This window comes from Simochromis diagramma, unplaced genomic scaffold, assembly GCF_900408965.1.
Source record: "Simochromis diagramma unplaced genomic scaffold, fSimDia1.1 OVJJ01000079.1, whole genome shotgun sequence".
Classification (NCBI taxonomy): Eukaryota; Metazoa; Chordata; class Actinopteri; order Cichliformes; family Cichlidae; genus Simochromis; species Simochromis diagramma.
In genome coordinates this window covers 707088-721027 of record NW_024387075.1, presented here as the reverse complement: position 1 = coordinate 721027, position 13940 = coordinate 707088, and the positions used below count along the sequence as shown (strand labels likewise).

General features: G+C 40.6%; 1 protein-coding gene across 1 annotated transcript in view; it reads right to left on the bottom strand.

Moving 5' to 3' along the window:
- Window positions 1–208: 208 nt before the first annotated feature.
- The window catches only part of prmt3 (protein arginine methyltransferase 3), a 54873-nt gene continuing 41141 nt past the window's right edge, over window positions 209–13940 (bottom strand). The window contains exons 14-16 of the mRNA XM_040045526.1: window positions 11240–11290; window positions 10556–10643; window positions 209–432 (exon numbers count right to left, since the gene is read on the bottom strand). Coding sequence (XP_039901460.1) covers window positions 323–432; window positions 10556–10643; window positions 11240–11290 — 249 coding nt within the window. The 3' untranslated portion in view covers window positions 209–322. The remainder of the gene's footprint in view (window positions 433–10555; window positions 10644–11239; window positions 11291–13940) is intronic.

Below are 13940 nucleotides of genomic sequence, written 5' to 3'. Positions count from 1 at the left end.
TCAATTTTATCAAGGTAAAATTAAATAAATAAAACAATTAAGTGCACAAAGAGCAAAGAAGCCTTGATCCTTTGTTAACCATTTGCAGTTACTATTTCAACAGCATGCATTTGGCAGTATGTGTAAAAATAAACACATAGTCACGCTGAATGTGCATTTTTGTGTAGTTACACTGAATGTGCACAAAAAGACACTGACAAGGAGGAAATCTCATATTACAGTATGTTTTATTTCAAAAGCCAAGAACAATACCAACATTTAAAACGCTTAAGGCATTAATTCTTTCGAACTACTCGTGGCAAGGACCATGCGATGGTTGTCCTTATTGGAGGCTATAAGTCTGCTTCCTGTCTCGGAGTTCAAAGGTAACCCACAGTGAGCGTGGATCCTTCTTGTTTTTGCGCACAGTGATCTTTCCCTGAAGCTCTTCCCCTAAAGAAAATATCAAAGACAGCGAAATATGAGTACAGTACACCTTTTTATACTGAAGTCACATTACATTTAACTGGAGGGTCTCTCCCTCTTTCTCTTTGAAGGGGTGCGTCATCATTAACTCATCTGTGAGCTGAAATCTACCCCTGAGGAATAACTTTCCACAAGAAGTAGAACTTTGCTCAAAATATAAAGGCTGTTAATAAGACACATTACAGCAAATCATCAGTTTTGATGTAATATGAATTAAAAGAAATCAAATATAAACAGTTACAGCCAAAAACCACGTAAAAATCTGCAAATGAAACTCAGAGTTTAAAGAAAGACAAGATTTTTACCATCAGTTTGTCTTAATATATTCTAGTCAGGTAGGATTACTAACAAAGGCAGGAAGTCCCAAAGCACTGAACCAAAACTGAGAGAAAAAAAAGAGCATTTTTTGTAAAACGAAGGACAGTGTTTCAGTATTTTCTACATTCTATAGTGTTAGCAAACAACAAAGAAACACCAAAACACCAAAATGCTATAAAGTATACATGCAGCTACATATGTCATATTTGCTCAAGTGCACTACTGATGTGTGTGGATTTTGTTTTTATTCACCTTATAGAAAGTTCAGGGAAATAAAACTGGACATATCATGCACTGATAAAAAATAAATAAATAAATGAATAAATCAAAAGACAGAAAACAGTTAGACTGAAATCAATCCGTGTGTCCATAGTAAACCAGAAATGAGTAACTGCTCATAAAAACAAGTCTTCCTGATGCCTTGCAGCACTACAGTGCTGCTGAGCTCAGGCCTTTGCAGTATGAGTTGAACGCACTGTCGCTTACAGAAATGATGATGTGTGTAAAGGCAATGTGGTTTAATGTATGTTAATAAGCAAGATTGTCTGTGAGCGTGCGTGTATGAATGCAGATGTGTCGCGATCCCCAGATGGCAGCAAGGAGGCAGCGCGTCTACAGTGCGATGCACGAGTGATCGGTGAGGCTGTGAGAAGGCGCTGCTGATTATGACGCATAATCACTCTGATTAACTTCACGTTTGACTGCTGGAGGTAAATGAATGTTTACCCAAATGGCAAACAAGCATCCTCTCACGCTCTCCATCCCCGGCCTGCCTCCTCTCCGCATGCTGCGCGCTCCACATAGCTGGAGGTTAGAGGAGGACGACGAGAGAAAATGCTGACAGTGGAGCTTTCTCCAGCAAACTGTCCGCCATCGCTGCTGTCATGTCTTACTCGTTTCCATGCCAACGGTGCTGTCACAGAATCTGCTGCTGGTGCTGTGCTCTGGGGCTGTCACTTCACTACAAGGAGGGCAAACAGCCGTGGCGTTTCTCTGTGGGGGCTTTTTCCAAAAACAAAAACCACTGTGTGACAAATTGTAATGGAACATAAGAATATTCCATATTTGGGTGTGGAAAGTGGGGCCACTGCTATGTTGGGAGAGAACAGTGGTGGAAACTTTCTAGTTTATTACAACCTTATTACTGAATCACTTTCAGAAAGAGTATTTAAAAACAAGTAACCAAACCAAAAGTACACATGACAAGAAATCTTAGAGGAGAATATTGTTTGGCGCTGTCTTACTAAAATAAGCAAAGCAGTCACTTGAAGGGAGTGATGCTGCTCCAAGACCTGCATATATCATTCAGCATTAACACACCAGCACTCACAGATGGTAAAGTTACCCATGCCATGTGCAATAGTGAACACTGATCCCACTGGAAATGCTCTCTTTTTAACTGTGCGTTGATAGCATATGTTTATATATTAAAATTGCCCATAGGTGTGAGTGTCTCTCTGTGTTAGCCCTGCACCAGGTTGGTGGCCTCTCCAGGGTGTACCCCGCATCTCACCCTATGGTAGCTGAGCTAGGCACCAATTGTTTTATTAAAGCTGCTCCTTTAATCTCCAAAGATCATCAACAAATAACCAAATTAATTTTCAGATGTTCCAACGGGTATTTTTCAGCAGCTTGTCCAGTCTTTTGTTGCCCTTGATCTGTTTCTAATTTGTGAATGGCAGAAAAAAAAGGGTTTACACAGCATCGCAACCTTTTTAGGAAATAAAGTTGTACTAGTTAGTTAATCATTTATTATTAATCTCTGTCTCTCTTCCATAGCACATCTTCCTTCCCTCACTCCCAACCGGTCGCAGCAGATGGCCGCTCCTCCCTGAGCCTGGATCTGCTGGAGATTTCTTCCTGTTAAAAGGGAGTTTTTCCTTCTCACCGTTGCCTGTAGCACTTACTCATAGCGGGTCACATATGATTGCTCGGGTTTTCTCTGTCTTCTTTGTATTATTGTAGGTTCTTTACCTTACAATATCAAGCGCCTTGAGGCAACCGTTATTTAGATTTGGCGGTATAAAAATAAAATAAAATTGAATTACTACACTGGTTAATAACTTTTGTAATGTTCTTTTTTCATGCCAATCATCCAGTTTTTTTTTTTATAACTAATAAAACTTTACCAAAAGATTTCTACAAAAGACAATACACAGAAATGTTGCAAACCTGAAAACAAGATACATCCCATAGTAATAAACTGAAAAACACCATTCTGCCCCCGACTCCACCCCCAACTTAATAAACTTGGTCATCGGTCAACAATATAGAAGCAAAACTACCCAACTGTGAAGGAAAAGGTCACTGACACACATGCCTAGTTTGTCTTTTCCTGTGTCTCTACAAAGGCTGAAGTCTGGTCTCTGTGCATTTGACTTATAAAATGAGACAATTTCCACAATCTAAAGCTGAAAAAGAAAACCATTAGAAATCAGTCAATGATAGCTATGAAACAAACTCTCTTTCCTTATCCTTGTTTTTTAGGAACTGAATATACCTAAGCCATAAGTTTCTAGAGGACTGGGTTTTGCCTTACTGGTAGTCTTGTGACGGACTGTGGTGGTTTTGGGAGGCTGCAGTCAAACTTCACTTGGTAAGAAGTTGATAAAGGCCAAAGAAATAATTGCTTGACCTTTGGTAACCTTTTGTTAAAACAGCACTGAAAGGAAAATAAAAATGTCTTGTGACCAAAGACTCATGCTCTCTAAGCTGTCCGTCTAATGTCAGCTGTGTATTGCAGCATACAAACAACCCATGACAGAATGTCTTTTCAGTCACGGTGTATGCAAGCAGCTCTGCTGTAATCAGTCAGTGCAAACTCCCAGTGGAAGAGGGCCTCGTGCTTTCAGTAAACTGGCCGTTCAGAACCTTGGAGAAAGAGTTAACCATGTGTGGAAATGAGTCGGGGAACGGTGTCGGGCTTTCACTGCGATGTCATACATCACCGTGCCAGTATCATTAAGCACAACCAGGCCCACAGAAAGCGCCCATGTCAGCCCAGTGCAGCGTTTCTCCATGAAATTACACCAGAGTTATATGTGATTCATTTAAACTGTTGTCATTCACATTTCACTTAGCACTCCTGTAGTCTCCTGTAGAGCTAGTACCACCATCTCCCTCTAAAAATCTTTTTCTAAAAGTGTAAAGAAAGGGAATACAAGGAGAGGAGGGAAAGTCGCAGAGAGTATAAAGAGGGACGCGTGCACAGTTAATTTAGCAACACAACAGAGCTAAAAATAGTTCATTTCAAGCACATGTTCACTCTTAAAGCTTCTGGGAATCCTTCTGTCATCCTGATGTATATTTTTATACAAAAGGGCAAGCCACAGCAGCTGACTTCACCTGACACTGATGTGATGCTCATAGCTACATTTCACTCACAATTCTCTGGCATACTCCCTCATGCTCCAATCTGCTTTCATCTAATCCTTTTCTGCTTCTCAGGTCTCGTTCAGCGCACAGCGAAGAGGCAGAGGTGCAGAGATGATGGATTGTATATCCCGAGCACCGGTCTGCACTCACAACTGGTCCATGTGTTGAATTACAACCCTGAAGAACTTTAAGCTTAGCTCGGCCACTGCTGCTCGACAGCTCAAGGACCCTCAGAGTTCAAACAGGATAGAGGGGGAGGGTTGAGGAGGTAAAGAGGTGTTTAAACTGTGCCTGGAGAGGTGAGGCAGGGAGGGAGGGGTGAGGATATTTGGAAGAGCTACGGTTCCACTCAGGACACACGAGGTGAGTCATGAAAATGGGGGCAGGAATAAAGACTACCTGACTGACCAATGAAAGCCTGGATGATGATGCACGCCCATGTTTTAGCTGCTCTGACTAGCTCTGAGCACGTAACCAGGGCACTGCTTCAGCTCAAGGTACTTTCTTGGACTGAAACAAAAAAAAGGCAAAGAAGAAAATGTGACCTTTCTCCAGTGAACATTAAGCAGGTAAAACTGTGAAAAACAGACCCTCCTCTTCAATACTAGAGCTACACAAACACACCAGAGCATGACAAATGATTTTCTGTTTAATTTATTACGCTGCCAGTCGGGAGGATTTGCAGCGATGTTTTGTTCCAGGCTGCTGCGTGCCTACTCTCTCTTGAGCAAGGGCCTCCCACAGAAGTGCGGCCTTAGAGTTAATTACTGCTGCACCTCGTACAAACACATCAAATAAGATTTGGTCCCGCCACGATAAATCACCACAGCCTGAGCCAGTATGAAACACAACCACTGGCTGTTTATGCTCAGCCCTTACTTCGGCCAATCAGAGCTAAAAGTGCTTCTCAGTCATAACCCGAGAGGAAAGGCCGTTGTGTGTGTATGTGTGTGTGTGTAACAGAGACTTTTATCATCTTCAAGGTGACTTTAGAAAGTTTTCTCTTACAGCCAGGGGGAAGTTTAGTACAGAACTATGCAAAAACAATTGTGCATTTCAGTGTGTAAAGAAGAATGTGTGTATATGGGTGTTGTAAAGTACACCATGGGAGCCTAGCAGGCAGCCGGTGAATGCTGTTAAAAACTCCATTTCTGGTTTACGGCCCCTGGAGGAGGCTGGAGACCGTTAGGGTGCTGGGGTAGAGGAAGCACATCAATAACCTGCTTCTCCCTTCATTTTATTCTTCCATTTAACTTTTTCTGCTTGCACTGCTCGGTTCAAGCTTGAGACGCATGCACAAACTGATGGATCTTTATGGACTTAATCTGTCCAATTTGAGGCAGAATCTTCTAGGCTGAAAAAGCTCAGGCTACAAACACATCTGTGTCTGTGTGTTTAATGGTGCAACATGACATTATGCCTTCTAGATAATGCAGGACTAGGTAAAATAGGCACTGATCAAAGAAGACCAGAGTGAGACAGAACATGTGTAGAGGTGGGAGGAATGAACAAGATTAAGTCTACAAACTGAGGTCTAGTGGCCTCTAGAGGTAGTCATATCCATTACACTCCAAAAATAACCAGAGCTCAGAAGTTTCTACAGGAAAGGTAACATCCTATGAAGGATTACCAGAGCCAGAAGTTGATGGCAGCACATGCAAAAGAGGAGTATACCTAGACACACCACCAGCCAGCTGTCTTAAAGACTTATATTCAAATCTGCTCCTTCGTTTTAAATTGTAATTTTTTTAACCCAAATTAGCAAAAACTATAACTGTCAGCTTGTAGATGTTACTGTTTGATTTTCTGACATTAATATGCTCAGTGAACAGACTGGCCATTGGCACATGAGGTTTTTTACATTTTTGGTGTTCACCGGTTGTGTACAGGATAGTTGTTTATTGGAGGTCGCGAAAACATGATAACACACATGATAATAAGCATTAATGTACACCGCATATTTAAAGGAAATCGGCTCTTTAGTTTCCTGAAATCTAGAAATCTACAAAAATGCACACAAATAATACTACTACTAATAATAATAATAATAATGAAGCCCTGTTTTGTCATAAGCCCATAGAACAGTTTTGGTGCTCCTTAAATTTTTGAACTTGAAATAAACAGAATTCTGCCTCAAAAAAAAACTTGACCTGATTTAAATGATCTCCTGTTCATGATCATATTGCTAGTCTGAGGTCACTCTCTGGTGGACCAATTCTGATGAATTTCACTTTGTGCCCTGAGATTTCACCTGAGATGGACCTTAGACCTAATTTTTGACTATTCTTATTACCAACATGTCTTTGACCAAAAAATAGGCTGATGCATTCATATTATCACTGTCTCTCTTCATTTTTTGGCATAAGGAGAGGGATGGGACAGTAAAGTCTAGCATTGTGCATGCTCTAAAGGATGGCACTGCTTCAGATGGTAAAAATGATCTGCGGTGTTATATGCCTTGCAGTGCATACTACAGGACAAAATCTCTTCTCTCTAAAAAAAGAGCAGAGCATATCACCACAAACATTTCATACAAACTGTTAAGCACGATAGAGGAGGGGTGATGATTTGGGCTTGTTTTGTAGCCACAGGATCTGGTTAACATGGAGTGATTGCACCTACCATGAACTCCCCCTGATTAAGATATTTTTCAGTCTAATGTCAGGCCATCTGTCTGAGAGCTACAGCCTTGCTGCAACAGGACTATGATCTTTAGCATAGCAACAAATCTCTGGCTGAAGAAGGAAAAAACAAAATCAAGGTGGCCCAGTCAAAATGCTGACTGTAACATAATTGAAATGCTGTAGTAGGTCTGTAAGAGAGCTGTACATAAATTAATGACAACAAACATCAATGAAATGAGAAAACACTGTAAAAAAAGTGTGGTCAGAATTGCTCAACAACAATGTATTAGACTGACAAAATTAAACAGAAAAGTAAAACTTAAAATTATTACTGCTAAAGGTTCCACAGACTACTAAATCATGGGTTGAACTTTTTGTGTTTTTCACACTATTCTTTTTCACATGACCATGTCATGCACTATTATGTGAAAAAATCTGGTGCATAATGCTTCTTGGTATCACTGTGCAGCTTCCTAGTTCTGCTCTGTTTTAGCATACTATTCTTCTCTGCTTTCTCTGATGCATTTATCTTCCCTAGGATAATGCAAAGCCCGTGATAGCGTCTGTGCAACATCAGAAGTTTTGACATTCTTATCACCCTGGGTGCTGGCCTCGCAGGCTGAGCACGGCTAGGAGTAGCTGGACATCAAGCGGCTCTGTCCCCACACAGGTCATTTATTACAGCAGACTAAGTCTGATATCTGGCCACTGAGTGGACAGCCAGTCTCAAAGCTCATCCATTCCCACTTCAGCAGACATATCCATGATTCCCATTATGATAACATAGAGAGAAAGAGTTTACAGCAGTAATAATTGTGAAATCATCCAGACATTATGTATTACAGTGGTGTGAAAAAGTGTTTACCCCCCTCCTGATTTCCCTTTCTTTTTTATGTTTTTCACATCTAAATGTTTCATATCGTCAAACAAATTTAAATACTAGACAAAGATAACACAAGTAAACACAAAATGTTTTTTCCAAATGAAAGTGTTTATTATTAAAGGGGAAAAAATCCAAACCTACACGGCCCTGTGTGAAAAGGCGATTTCCCCCATAAACCTAATAACTGTTTGGGCCAACCTTCGCAGCAACAACTGCAATCAAGAGTTTGCGATAACTGGCAATGAACCTTTTACATGGCTGTGGAGGAATTTTGGCCCACTCATGTTTGCAGAATTGTTGTAATTCAGCCACGGTGGAAGGTTTTCGAGCATGAACCACCTTCTTAAGGTCGTGCCGCAGCATCTCAATCGGATTTAGATCAGGATTTTGATGGTTTAAGAAAAACAAATGAAGACTTTGGAGTGGCCTAGTCAGAGGTGGACTTGCTGGTGTGTTTTAGATCATTTTCCTGTTGCAGAACTCAAATCCGCTTGAGGTCACAAACAGATGGCCAAATATTTTCCTTAAGGATGTTTTGGTGACAGCAAAATTCACAGTTCCATTTACCACAGCAAGTCTTCAACGTCCTGAGGCAGCGAAACAGCCCCAAACCATTATATGACCACCATATTTTCTGTTGGTATGATGTTCCTTTTCTGGAATGCTGTGATACTTTTACGTCAGATGTAATGGGACACACACCTTCCAAAAAATTTAACTTTTGTCTTGTCAGTCGACAGAATATTGGGGAGTCTTGGGGATCATGAACATGTTTTTTGGCAAAACTGAGACAAGCCATTACGTTCCTTTTGCTCAGCAGTGGTTTTTGTCTTGGTACTCTGCCATGCAGGCCACTTTTGCCCAGTCTCTTTCTTATGGTAGAGACATGAACACTGACCTTAACCTTAAGTGAGGCCTGCAGTTCTCTGGATGTTTTCTGGGATATTTTATGACCCCTTGGGTGAATTGTTGCTGTGCTCTTGGGTTAATTTTGGCTGGCCAGCCACCCCGGTAAAGTTCCATGTTTTCGCCATTTGTGGATAATGGCTCTCAATGTGGTAGGCTGGAGTCCCACAGCTTTAGAAACAGCTTTATAACCTTTTCCAAGCTAAGATATCTCATTTATTTTGTTGTTCATTTTTTCCTGAATTTCCTTGGTATGTTGTCGGGCTTTTGAGGATCTTTTGGTCTACTTCACTTTGTCAGGCAAGTCCTACTTAAGCGATTTCTTGATTAAGAACAGGTGTGGCAGTAATCAGGTGTGGGTGTGGCTAGAGAAATTAAACTCAGCTGTCCCAAGATGTGATATACCACACTTAGTTTATATTATAACACACCTTCATTTAGAAACTGCATTTTGTGTTTACTTGTGTTATCTTTGTCTGGTATTTAGTGTGACAAACATACAAAAAAACAGGAAATTAGGAAGGGGGCAAATACTTTTTCACACCACTGTATATAAACTGATATACTGTGATGGGAACACCATTTTTGAATGCAACACTAGCAGCAATAATCGTTTCTTTTACAATAAAGAGAAAAGAACTGGCTGGTTGAGTTTGAGAATCAGCACCGTGTCTGAAAAGGAAAACATGCTGGAACCTTAAAATTCTTCAACCATTTCTGAGATGAAAAGACTTTTTAATAAGGTGATCTGACTTTGTTTTCTAACACCAAAACCCCTGTGTGTTAAACTGAGGAAGAATGCCTTTACTGCCAGCCACTGGAGAGCCAGCTTTAAGGACCAACTTATGTGATCATAAACTGCAACTTTCTCGAGGACTGCTCATGCAAGCAACATGAGTGAGTGACTGAAGAAAAGAGTGTGTATGATTTATCTGAGGGATGAAATTTTAGGTTTAGCCAGCCCTCAATTTTTGAAACACCTTTTAAACCTAGTTGAGGCTTAAGATTTAGTTTTAGGGATATAGTTAGAATTAGGTTAAGAGTTGTACGGTTACTTGTGATCGTTAAACTTGGAAATGTTTAAGTGAATATAATAAAATAAATGGTGAAATAAATGTCCTCACAACAACAGACACACTGACACGCTTGTGTCACGCTTGTGTCACACTTTTGTGCTTATATGAGGGTTTAGTAACTGATGGCATTTTGTAAAGTGTGAGAGCCACACCACAAGGGGCCTTGACATGATAGCATAATGGCTCTGAGTACCCTGCCTTGGGCATCTGCTTGTGATTCTAATGGACACACATGACACCATCAAACAAAATGTCTTCTAATAATGTACTTCTGCGTCAGTGTCCTCACAATGAAGTGAAATCTGTAATATTTTAAAAAATATAGTTATTAGATGAATCACTGTGTGATGTTGTTAGTGAACACAAGACACAGGACAAGACGTCCAGTTCAGTTTGGTGGAGATTGGGCTTAAAGAAAGTCATTTCCATAAACAATCATACAAATACGACTCACATCAAGCTCTATCAGTTAACTGTCTTTTAACGTGCTGATACAGCGATTCCGCAGATATCTGACTGGCCAGTTACAAAACGCCTCCCTTGTAACATATCATGATTCAGAGGCCTGCAGCTGGCTATCAGATGAAGTTTTACATGGTGCCTCTGATGGCTGAATGCGATTTGTTTTGATCCCTCGCTGTCACTGTGTTTGACGGATAATGGGTGTCAACCAGCCTCACTACATCTCCACCACAGACAGATTACTGACTGCAACACGCTATGACGCACCCCAAAGGGTCCAGAAGAGTGAAATGATATCATGAGAATTACCACACCTGAATATTAAATGCAAACCTGCCTATAAAATATGTAAATAAGAGTAAAAAAAACTAAACTGAACTGAGTAGACAGTAGCACTAAACGTTGCACAGCGTCGTAGAGTGTTTCTCAGTGAAGTGTTGACTCACCGGCTTGGACAGACACAGGTTTCTCCAACAGGAACACGGTCTGTTTCCAGTGTGTCTTTGTGACCTGAGGACCAGTGGAGAACATCACCTAGTAATGTGGAGAGGGAAAAAAACATTAGCAGAGCATCCTAAAGTCAGTACTGAGTTTCTATAAAGGAGGATCACTTTGTCATTTTGTATTATTGTGCAAAAAAACACAACATTTGAATGCTTAAGGACTTCAAATCTATTTATAGGGCCAGATTTTTGTGAAAGAAATTAGCATTAATGTGAAACTATTTCAAAAGAGGAAACCATGTTTTTTTGATTCCTGTCAAATATGCCACAGAAAGCAGAAAAAAAAGGTGAGGTGAGTTTCTGTTAAAGCTGACCCACTCTTACAGCTACTGGTCTCTGAATCATTTATAGCTGAGTATGTACAATAAACAGAATCTTACTGAAATTCAAATCAATAGAATGCAACTTGAGTTTCAGGTAAAAGAGGAAGTGCAATCAGAAGGCGTGTCTGTGCTGCTCACACAGCTTGGCATCGCCTGTTCCAACTGGCCGGCTCTGCTGGGTAAGTGCTTGTATCAGCAGTTGGCTAGGACGCCCGTCGATTGCCAGCGAATGCCTCAGGGAGGAGGAACACGCTAAAGCGTGAACATAATTGAGTTTCCGTTAAATGGCTCGGTCGCTGCTTACCTTGTTGCTGCAGCCTTTGTCGAAGAAAATGTCAAAGTAGCCCACAATTGCCTGCAATGAAATATGAGCGGTGTGTTAGAATGTGACAGTACAATAAACCCCTGGATTTGTTTGACTACACTGCAACGGTGACATGCAGAGCTGAGAGAGCGAGTGCGCACGAGGCTGGAGGCAGACCATGTCTCGAGATATTAATGAGCAATATGAGCCACATGATAAGGACTGTGTTCAAGAACAAGACAGTAAAAACAAACTGGGAGAAAAAAAAACTTTCGATATGCACCCTTATCTTTGTGTTTAAAGTGCTCCTTAAAGGAGAAAGTGCAATTCAGCTTTGTCATGTTATTCTTACATGTGAGAGTTGGGCATATTGATGCAAATATCAGTAGTATCAATAGTATTGATATCAAGGCTGGTATTGCTATTGGATCAATACTAGCATGATAGATACTATCATGCTACTGCCACTAAGTTTAGTAGGAAGCCAACTAAACTACATTAATTTAAAAAATAATATAAAATAAACCTTAAACATGCACAATGAAAAATGTTTGAACCTTTTTGTGTTGACTTTCTATTTTATTTCTAGCCTATAGAACATTTAAAGCGCAGACATTGACAGAGACATGATCAGATGGATATTTACATTCCAGGCCTCCAAACTTGGTGGTCATTAAAATATGTTCAGAATTTGAAAACTGAACATGATTCATCTCATGAATCACGACACACTGCTCTCCACTGGTACTGGTATCGGCAGTACTGGCCCTCTATTTACAGGGCCAGTGAGCAGTATTGCACAGCCCTAGTGTGTGGTCTGTAGAGCCACAGTGGCAATGCCAGCTTACATACAGTAGATATCAAAATGAGTTGTATGGGAACTGCATTCTATTTTCTTCAGCCCCATTTCTTCTCAAAAACAACTTGCTTTCTCATTTAGGCTGAGTCAACAACATGTCCCCGCGTGCTCCCTCTCACCTCGCTTGAGACTTGTCACTGGACAAAAGAAACAAATTACCGTATGAGGCAACACTGGGCGAAATTTGCTGACAGTAACAAAAATATATACCTTAGCTTGTTATATGAAATTATCAAAGGTGGTTATTTTGGTGGCAGTGTTCCAATAATGTAAAAAAAATAAAATCTCAAAAGTCAGGAAAAGAAGAAAAGGAAAGGTTAAGGAAAACGAATGACGCTTTACTCCATACATTTGAATTTAAATCAACAATTCCCACAAGGAAAAGGGAAATCGGACATCTGAAAAATCTCTGGTCCAATAATGAGCTTTTAACATGTCTTACAGTTGTGTAAATTCACTAAAAGCCAGCAAGGAAGTGTGGTTTTTGCTCCAAAACATGCTCTGTAGTCCTGCAGCGCCATAAACACATTTGACTGAAAAACAAACTGAGGGAAAGTCTTTAGGTGACCATTGTCAAATATGAGGTGTAACCCCCCCAGGTTTGTTTTCCTCTCATATCTGCCCCCACTGGAGGAACAAAGCCACTCTATCAATCTCAGGAGCGCACTTGTAGTGGCAATGATGCAGAACTAATAGCTTTTAATCCTGATGCAGCTGACAACTTGGAGGCCGGCTCTCTGAGACAAAGAAGAGCTGAATCAATGCAAGAGAGGAAAATAGTATACAGAAGAGAGGAAAGGAAGCTGTAAAGGTAGGAAAACAGACAAAAGGTAGGGAGACAAAAACTGCAAGGTAATGGAAGATGGGGAATGGAGGATGGGGAAACCATTTAAATGCCAGAGGGAATGCTGCTTCTTCTTTCAAGACATAAAATACAGTACCATCTGTTCACAGCTTCTGTAAAACTCTCCAAACAATTTCAGATTTTTTTGCAATACTAAAAGTATTTGCAGCACACTCAAAGATACACATACGCAACCCTGATAATCATGCTGCTGTCAGAAGCTGCGTTCAATAAACTCCACGCACCGAGGCTTCAATCAACCTTTATCGACTGAGACAGGCAGGGGCAGCACCGCAAGTCGCAGCTAAACCGTGAGAAAAGAACCCAAAGTGGATAAAAGAGCATGTCAACCCAATGCAATTATGGCTTTTAATGAACGCTACAGAGAAGCTCGCTGCTCAGGTAATTAGGAAATTAGCTGTAATTACTCGTCAGGCAGAGCAGATTCACCTCTCTCAGCCAGAGAGGCAGAGATCATCCTCATCACGCCTCGTCGATGACAATGCCTCATAAGCGAGATTGATTGTCACTTCTTGCGTTGTGCAACTTTCACACAGCCAGCGAGACGGGCAATTAAAATTTAGGCCAGAGAAACTTGCAAATACACAAACAGCTTAGCAGCTCACAGCCCCATTAAAATCGCAACTGAAAAAACAGGATGTAACAGCCTCATAAATAAAACAGAAGAAGATCAAATGAGGTCTGGATGACTCTCACCTGATTTGTACATGTTTTAGCACTTTTTTAATTAAAGAGGAAGAGAAGAACTTATCAAACTTATCTGGGGGCCCGAAATGACTTAGTAAAAGCTTGAAAGTTCAACTTGAAAACAGTAAAAAGAAGTTTGTTTATTTTCACATGGAAAAAAAAGGTGAATTCCCTGAAATGGAAATTATTTTAGTATTTAAACAGACAACAGGCATCATGTCACAGATTACAGAGTTGTTATAGCTAACCAGAGGGCAAATATTTGCCCGTGTACTCCCATATTTATTTTG